Consider the following 9296-nt stretch of genomic DNA (forward strand, 5'->3'; position numbering starts at 1 on the left):
ATGGTGTTATGAGCATGTCATGCTGTAGAAAAAACTATTATTTTTGATAGATTAACCCATTAAGACCTGAGTCGATTCTTTAAAAAAATCTAAATCCTAACAAAAAAAAAATCAACAAAAAAAAATCTAGATTTTTCAAAAATAGCAGATCTACAAGCTCGTAGCGCGGCACTCGGTGCCGCGCTATGAGCTTGTATATCTGCTATTTTTGAATAGCCTAAAGAAATCTAAAAGTGACACAGATGCGTTCCAGGTATTAGTGGGTTAAATCAATTTCTTCGATTGCACCCGTACACAGTATATGAATTAAAATGATAAAAAGGTTAGATATACCTTTCACCATTGGGTTCAATACAGAATCGTTTTAGAGAAAAGAAAAAAAATTGAAAACACAACAGCACTTCAGCTTTTCTTAATAAGCTAACAACACACAACTGGCATGTAAAGGATTATCTTAATACCCTGCCACACAAAGCACATGACAGTGTTAATTCCTGCACGACTACAAAGGACTCTTTTCCAGTTGCAAATCAATTCAATACCACAATGTGCCCTTTGACCTTTTTTCCTTAGACATTTGCCCTTTGACACAAATATTGCCATTAAAGCAGATGGTTTCAATCTTTGTTCTGAGTTATACAGTTATTTACTCTCTATAAAATGTATCTTAGCATCCCATTTCTGGGGGCGAATATTCATCGGAAATAGCAGATCTACAGTACAAGCTTACGTGTATTCACCTGTTTCCTAGGCTGTGTGTTTTCCACTTCCTGTCGGATTTCATTAGTCATCTGACCAGTTTCATTGGATGTCATTGGATCAAATCGACAGGAAGTGGAACTCACACAGAAGTGAAAAGCCTAGGAAACAGGTGAATAGGGTTTTAGGGTTTACAATTTAGGCCTTTAGCAGACGCTCTTTATCCAGAGCGACTTACAGTAAGCAAGGTAAACACATACATCAAATGCAGAGAGACGTTGTAGTGCCTCAGTAATCTATGATCATAGGTAGGCTAAACCATGAACCTAGCATCAGTCGAAACAATATAATATCAAAAGATAAATCATCTGTACATTGAAACTACTTTATATAAACTATATAGGATGCCAGGTCAATACAAGAACCTAGCATCTGTTTAAATAACACGCTATGTAATCTACATTTAACCTTTGCATAAGACTGCATGGTCATCAAGGCTAGAGGTCAAGTGCTACGGGTTAAGGTGGAGCCTGAAGAGGTGAGTCTTCAGGTTACGGGTTTAAGTGGTTAACCATATGCTTCGTTGACCAGTCCCCCAGGGGTCTGTACTGCGCACCCTCCTACCTCGCACCCCCCAACTACACTAAATCTCTCCATTGAAAATAGCAGATCCAGAGTTAAAAAAGCACTGATGATACTACAGTGTAGATTGGGGTCCCAGAGATCAAAATGGTATGAAATGAGTGTCCATAGCCTGATGCATATCAAACTTGATATTAAAATGGTTCAGAATCACTGCTATAGCCGTAAAAAATCTTTTCAAATGGGGTCCGCTGGCTACTATGTGTCAATGTGGGGGTCCTTAACATGAAAACGTTTGAGAACCAGTCATATATACATATATATATACAATATGCTAACTGGTAAATAGATATTTCCTCTGGAGGGAGGAGCAGGTATGGTTTTTGGGTTTGTCGGCACAGCAAAACGACCAAAGTAACCTAAACATTACAACAGGCACAAAGATGACCATATACTGTTCTGAATGATGCTCTACAACAGTGGCTCTCTCACTGACAAACTTTGTCATGTCAAGGACCGCTAAATTAATATGCATTTGGCTGCAGACCCCCCCCCATCTGAAAATGTTCTGTACCATGGACCTCCAGAAGAGAAGATTTTTATTTATGTTTTAATCTAAACTATTCAAAGTTTTCCAATAATTTCAAGATGAAAAAAAAAAGATCAAACATACTGTAGCAGATTCAGAAACATTCTTAAATTCAAAGATATGCGTTTGCAATTAAGAACATTGTGCCAGTGCATTTACAAACGCAGTTATTTAACACTCATACTTTATAGAGGTGTGACACGTAAAAGTTGATGAAAAGAAAGAATAAACTCACCTTTTACAAACGATATCCAAATGAAAGCAATGTTAAACCTTCCTCTCTCTCTCAGTTTGAACGGACCAGTGACTATGCTTTGTATTTAGGAAGTCTCTCCTCACGGATGAATGAATGTTGGAGAAGTCATTCTGCAGCCATGTGATGTCATGCCACCATGTGATGTCATGGGGCCGGGGCCCACAGGCTGTCTGAGCTATACTGCACTGTACCATGCAGGCTGCAGGATTAATACGCTGTACTGTAGGTTAAATGCATATGACCAAAACGCTATGACGACAATGGTTACAAGGACACTATAAATGCTATATAAAAAAGCGTCATATTATCCACACATATAAAATGTATATAAATGTGTGTGTGTATATATATATATATATATATATATATATATATATATATATATATATATACACACACACACACACACACACACACACACACACGCACATATAAATATATATATAAGAACTATGACTAGCAACATAAATCTCACTCACACAGTTATAGTGTCATTAGCAAACATACTGATTAAAGATTATTATTATTAAAGATGTCAAACTTACATTAAAAAACGTAAATGTTTTAAAAGAACCACATTTATTGGAAGTGTATACGGTAAATACATTAAATAATATCAACATTTAGATGGGAGGGGGGGTTGCTCTATCAGTGGTTCCATTGGTTTGCACTCTGCCATCTTCTTGGAGAGAGCCAACTCACACTCCATGTTGAGATTTGAAGAAAAAAAATATCATTCTGAGAATTATTAATACCGAACATATTTTCCCATTCCTGGGATGTTACAATGCCATCTTGTGGCCTGAGATTAAAATGCACATAAACTAACATGCTAAACTAATTGGCCACTACAACTTAAAGCTACAATCCGGGACTTATTTTAAGTACCAATCTTTATGGTAAAGTAGGTTAAATACAATATAACTAGTACATGTGCAGTGGTTGGAGGTGGCCTAACTGCTCTTACATGGGAGGAATTTAGACCCTGGTGTCCGTGACACCTAGTGGTTGACAGCATCACTAAAGCCAAATTGAAATGACCTCTTCATCGGAAGAGAGACAACAGGCAGAACATTAACGGATCGTTACGGATTATAGCTTTAAGAGGCAAAGTGGTCTCAGAACAGCACTGAAGTTCAGCCCACACAGATATCCACCACTTGAAAGATCGTTAAAATGATACCTGGCTAAAAACAATTATATGCCTCAATACATTATAAATTGCCTTCTATAACAACATTTTTAAATTAACACCCAAAATATTTCCATCACAAGTTGATCTATGTGTGGTCCAGCCCTATGGAAGGCATGTGCTAATAAAGACATATTTAAAATATTGTTTTGATGCTCATATTAACCTTAGGAAGTAATAAGTTGTCTCCCTTGAGTAAAATATTAACTATTCTTAAAATAAATACAATATTTAAGGTATTTTTCATTAAATGTTTTGGTTATAGAGGGCAATTATATGTATTAAGGCATATTAGGCCTAGTAGCCTGGGATCCTTTTAAACAGCACTGTCCTGTTGCAGTTGTGGCGGCATCACAAAGTTGAAACCATTTAATAAACTCTATACTTAGATGACCGAAGTCCCTCAGGGCTCTATACGAGGCCCCCTCCTGTTTTCGCTCAACACTAAAATATCTTCACCAAAAATGGCCAATCTGCAAGCTCACAACGCATTGTGAGCTTGCAGATCGGCTGTTTTCGGCGAATGCTTGCCCCAGAATAGGGACGCTAAGGTTCTAGTTGTCAAGACAGTTTCTTAAACAGAATATTAGCCATTAAGCCAAATATTGGCAAGTTCTCCTCTTTTTTTTTTACATCTCTCCTCCAATAAACAGTAAAGCTCTGGTCTCATTTGGAGGAGCCTTGGATCTTCTGGAGCAGGAATTCCATCTGAAGGTTCAGGTTGGGTTGTCCTCTCTTGGTCTTTTTGCTCAACATCTGGTACGTCTCCTTCTTCTTCTGGTTGTACTTCTGGATGGCCTCCTCTTTCTGCTGCTTGTTCTTCAGGAACTCCTGGGATACACAATGAGGACCCGTTAAGACCTGAGGCCAATTCTACAAATCCCTTCTAAATCAGTGCTTCTCAAACTGTTTGTGCCATGTAGGGACCCCCAGGAGAGAAGATTTGTTTTTAAAAACATCCAAAATGATTCAAAATATTTCAAACAATTGAAGCAAAATGATCAAAAATAGCAGATGTACAAGCACGCAGCGTGGCACGAAGTAACGTGCAGTGACCTTACATATCTACTATTTTTTGAGAACCACTGTTCTAAACCAATGCTCTAAATCCTATGAGTTTTCTGAAAAACCTATCTTGCTATATAGCTAACAAGGGAACCAGGGGACCTGGTACTGCCAGACCCCTAGTGGTTGAAATCTGAATGGCCGGAAATCTGAAACCAAACTACGTCACGCTAAGCTTGGCCAATCAAAAAGAGGGACGTTTTCGTCCATATATGGACGAAAACGATAGCAAAAGGGGACCGAACAAAGCCTCAAAAATCAAAAATGACACGGATGCTTTCCCGGTTTTAATGGGTTAAAAGCCATCAGTGCAACCATTAAATGATGCCAATAATAAAACAGTCTATTCATCCCTGTTCTGCTCCATGCTGAGGGGAGGGCACCCATGAATAACCTGTAGGAGTCTAGTGCAGCGACGGAGAACACCCTCCCCTGCCGGCCTACCACCTACCGTACAACGTTACGACCACAGGAACATGTGGTTCGTTGTAGTGCCCAGGTGGCAACACTGTGGTGAACCGGACCCAAGGCTCTGCATTATAAAAACATATTTCATCTTATCTGGTTGAAAGGGGGACATAAATGTTTTACCTCTCTCTTCGTCCTCTTATTTTCCTGGACTCTTTCAAACTCCTCTTTGGTCTTCTGGAAGGACGTCATCTTCGTCATTTTCTTCTTCATCCGGTTGCTCATGGGGACACTAAGAGGAACAAAGAGTAGAGGAAATCACTAGTAGAATAGAAACAAGCTTGTGCTTTTCAATGAGTTACTAACGTGTTTAGTAGCATAAACAGAGAGCTACAGTTTGAGCATACAAGACCTGGATGTAGATCACAGATGAACAGCCAGTACTGTTCTAAAAATAACTTGATATTTTCCTAAAGTAATATTCATATCTCATATAGCCTATATACTATTATTTAATTCAAACATCATTCTTATCATTAGATGACATCAAGTGGTGACTTAAATCCAATGTACAGCTGTAGTGTCATGGTTAATGTTAAGATACATTGCGGAACATTGACATGACTAGGGTTAGGATCCCTTTGGATTTTAACGATTCCATTCAACAATTATGATGGTCCTTGAAATAACAAGGTTTGAGAACCATCGGTATTGTAACCGATTGAAGAACCGATTCCGGTTCCTCAATGTTTGATCCGGTTCTGGATCCCAACCCTAATAATGACACCTGAATATCCCTCTGGGAATCAATAAAGGTTTTAACTTAATCAGCATATTAATGTATACAGTGTGTGTGGAGTAACACTTACTTCTCTGTTTCCTTGGACACTGTGGGTTCAGTTCTGTCCGATGCTGCATCCTCAGCCTGCTCCATTTCAGCAGCACCAGCTGTTGCTTCTGGTTCTTCTGCAGGACCAGCAGTTGGTTCTTCTGGTTCTACAGGACCAGCAGTTGGCTTTGGTTCTGCAGGACCAGCTATTGGCGGTTCTGGTTCTGCAGAACCAGCGGTTGGTTCCGGTTCTGCAGGAACATCGAGTTCAGCTGGACCTTCAGTCTTCTCCTCGCGGCCTCTCATCCTCAACTGGACTCTTTTCAACCGGTTGTTCCGGGCCTGGGTTCTCTGTTCCTCGGCCTCAGCGACGTACAGGTGTCTGAGGTTCTCCGGGTACTGCTCCGCCTCGTACGCCGTTCGGACCTCGGGCTTCCGTCGTCTCTCCTTCGACAGCATCTTTCTGTATTCACGTTGGACCTTCAGTTTCCTCTTGAAGGCAAAGCCCTGACCTGAAGGGACAGAGGGGGAAAAGCGCACAAACAAATGTGTCACGATTATTGTGGCAAAAATAATTGCGATTGGATATTATGGTGATGATCATAATATGCTTAAAAGTTAACCACTTGAACCCCCAGCATTCCTATTCTGGGGGGAGCGTTCGCCAAAAATAGACAATCTACAAGCTCACAAAGCGTTGTGAGCTTGTAGATCTGCTATTATGGCGAATCGATTTGTGTAGAGTGAAATAAGAGCGTACCAAATAGGCTCTTTACAGGTCTGATTTATCAAATATAGAGAGTTTAAGTGGTGATGAATTTGCAGCTCAACAAAAGCTTCATCCTAGTGCATGACGGAGGACAATTTCACAATACATTTAAATCTCAGCGATACGATTATTGTGAGTGTTTTTTTAACACGATAAACGATAGTAACGATTATGGTCCCATCCCTAGTTGCACCAGGGGCCTGTACTTGGCCACCTGGAGGACGAAGGGCAAAAAAACACACACACATACAAATGGATGTGATTACGTTTAGTATAAATGTCTGGGCAAAAACATTCAATATCAAAACAAATGTCATATACACATCAAGTGTAAGCTTTGTATCTGTCAAGTTTCTTTCCACAAAGAATCACCTGCACGGAATTTACTGACAGAAAGTAGCTCATAATGTCTACGGTGGATTTTTATGGAACAAATACTTGGCAGATACAAAGAGGAATGCAATGTTGGTGAGTTTAACGTTGTTTTATACAATAAGATAGATAGGACTTTTCTGTTTGGATGTATGGGCTGCCAAGGGTTGGTATTGCAACTCTAGATGCCAGATAGCAAAAATAGCATCTAAAGGCGGTTAAACACCGGCGAATATGCGAATATACGCACAATTCTGACTCGTTCCGAATAATTAAAAGACGCTTTTTTCCTCCGCGAAACTGGTGTGGAAGCTTGCATTGACTTTATAAGGTTTTTTAAAAAAAACGTATTATTTGCATGGAAAAAAATCGCCCCGGTGTGTAAGGACCTTTAGAGTTGCTTGTGGCTTATCGTCCTGCATCGTCTCAATGAAGAGATGGATGAAAGAGGGTCAGACCATAAGACCATATTTTATTAAATACCATGGCCCCGGGATATTGCATCAAGCCCAATGCATTTTAAAGGTCACCATGTTACTTGTAACCGTACAGTTATATGCTCAAGATCAGATCAACATACCAGACAAAGTAGATTATTAATCTAGCCACATTTTTACTGTGACATACATTTTTATTGGGGCACCTCATGACAAACCATATCACATAACCAGGGGGTCATCGCCATGCTGGCTTGTGGTGGACATTTTTGGTCAAAATTCTATTTTGGACATACAAATGGACATGGACATACAAATGTTGACATACACATGACAATATTACCATAAACACGAAGAGCTATAGTCTTAAATGATCTTTACAGGTCTGTGCCTCAGAGAATGGGGGTCCTTGAAAAGAGAACCACTGTACCAGTGGGCTCCTAATGTGCCATACATTAGTGTCATAGTAAATCAGTGTCATACATATTCTGAAGAAAACCTGGAGACTGACAATCAGTAATTGGGTCTTTATGATCAAAATAAGAACATTATAATGTAAAAACAGTGGTGGAAAGTAACTAAGTACATTTACTTAAGTACTGTACTTAAGTACAATTTTGAGGTAGTTGTACTTTACTTGAGTATTTCCAATTTCCAATACTTTTACTTCTACTCCACTACATCTCAGAGGCAAATATTGTACTTTTACTCCACTACATTTACTTGAAAACTTTAGTTACTAGTTACTTTTCAGAAATAAATTATGATATAATGAAACATACATTAAACCACTTTAAACCTATTTCATACATAGGCTATTTGTACTTTTACTCAAGTAAATTTTTTATTCTGGACTTTTACTTGTAACAGAGTATTTTTATATTGCAGTATTGGTACTTTTACTTAAGTAAAGAATTTGAGTACTTTTTCCACTACTGTCCTAATGTGCCATACATTAGTGTCATAGTAAATCAGTGTCATACATATTCTGAAGAAAACCTGGAGACTGACAATCAGTAATTGGGTCTTATGATCAAAATAAGAACATTATAATGTAAAAATCAACAAAAAAATCTACACCAAAAAAAATACAGACTGTAATAAAGTAAAACCTACCTTCCCCAATACTGCCATCAAACACTTTGTCATCAGGGGTCCATTTCTTCTTGAATTGACCTGCTGGTGGTCTGTTATACTGACCTGATGGTCGATTATATTGACCTGGTGGTCTGTTATATTGACCTGGTGGTCGATTATATTGACCTGGTCTGTTATTATAAGACTGATTCCACGAACCTCCTCCTCTCCCTACATACTGTCCTCCTCCTCTTCCTCCTCCTCCTCTACCTAAAAACTGTCCTCCTCCTCCTCCTCTACCTAAAAACTGTCCTCTACCTCCTCCTCCTCTCCCTCCAAACTGTCCTCTCCCTCTATTCATCCTCTGATCAGACATGTAGATATCTAGATATGATAAAACACTGGTCAAATCATGGAGAATGTTGAGTGTTTACAACATGTCTCGCTCTTCCTTCCACCCTGCATGCGTTTTTCCTTCACGGCGGCGCGAGGAGATGACGTGGCCAATGATGGTATCGCGAGACGTGAGAAATCAACGGCAGAGAAATGGATCGACAGAGGGGCGGAGCAACGCCTCCCAGTGTTGCCAGATGTGGCGAGAGAAACAAGCAACCATGGTCTATGAAAACAAGCCCAAAAGAAGCGACTACAATAGAGCGTCGCAGTTCCCGCCCACTTCCTGTTTTTTTTGGTGCCGGAAGAAAAAACTCAATGCATTTTTCCATTGACATTTCCAAAAATATTTATATCTATTAATTTAAGCCTCGAATCAAGCCATCACGAGATGACATGAATCATGACCATAAAACGTTTTTTTCTGTGATTTTTTTTTATTTTATATTTAATTATATGATATACTATATTTAATAAATACCCTTTGTTTTGCCGTTTTCAACAAAAAAAAAAATCACAGAATCAAACGTTTATGGTCATGATTCATGTCATGTCATGATGGCTTGATTCGAGGCTTAAATTAATAGATATAAATATTTTTGGAAATGTCAATGGAAAAATGCATTGA

The 9296-nt window shown here is 39.0% G+C and overlaps 1 protein-coding gene across 4 annotated transcripts; it reads right to left on the reverse strand.

Moving 5' to 3' along the window:
* Positions 1–2684: 2684 nt before the first annotated feature.
* ccdc59 (coiled-coil domain containing 59) lies at positions 2685–8740 on the reverse strand. Of its 4 annotated transcripts, none has more exons than XM_080421478.1 (6): positions 8594–8740; positions 8420–8536; positions 8315–8377; positions 5661–6132; positions 4975–5083; positions 2685–4149 (listed from the first exon to the last, which is right to left on the reverse strand). In XM_080421478.1, exons 1-6 carry the CDS (start codon positions 8649–8651, stop codon positions 3985–3987), a joined length of 984 nt encoding a protein of 327 aa, XP_080277604.1. In that variant the 5' UTR covers positions 8652–8740; the 3' UTR covers positions 2685–3984. The 4 variants fall into 4 exon arrangements, with proteins under 4 accessions (XP_080277604.1, XP_080277603.1, XP_080277602.1 ...); XM_080421477.1 differs by having other exon boundaries at positions 8420–8533; positions 8576–8740; XM_080421476.1 differs by having other exon boundaries at positions 8315–8539.
* Between the last annotated feature and the right edge of the window lie 556 nt (positions 8741–9296).

The sequence above is a fragment of the Gymnoscopelus braueri genome, assembly GCF_963280865.1.
Source record: "Gymnoscopelus braueri genome assembly, chromosome: 23".
In the NCBI taxonomy this organism is placed as follows: Eukaryota; Metazoa; Chordata; class Actinopteri; order Myctophiformes; family Myctophidae; genus Gymnoscopelus; species Gymnoscopelus braueri.

What these genes read in the sequence shown, in the direction of transcription:
- ccdc59 (XM_080421475.1), bottom strand. Translation starts at nt 8,651, where the DNA reads ATGTCTGATCAGAGGATGAATAGAGGGAGAGGACAGTTTGGAGGGAGA. An exon ending in TGATGGCAGTATTGGGGAAG is followed by an intron (nt 6,133 to 8,314) that starts GTAGGTTTTACT and finishes CTGTCCCTTCAG; the next exon opens with GTCAGGGCTTTGCCTTCAAG. An exon ending in GTGTCCAAGGAAACAGAGAA is followed by an intron (nt 5,084 to 5,660) that starts GTAAGTGTTACT and finishes TGTTCCTCTTAG; the next exon opens with TGTCCCCATGAGCAACCGGA.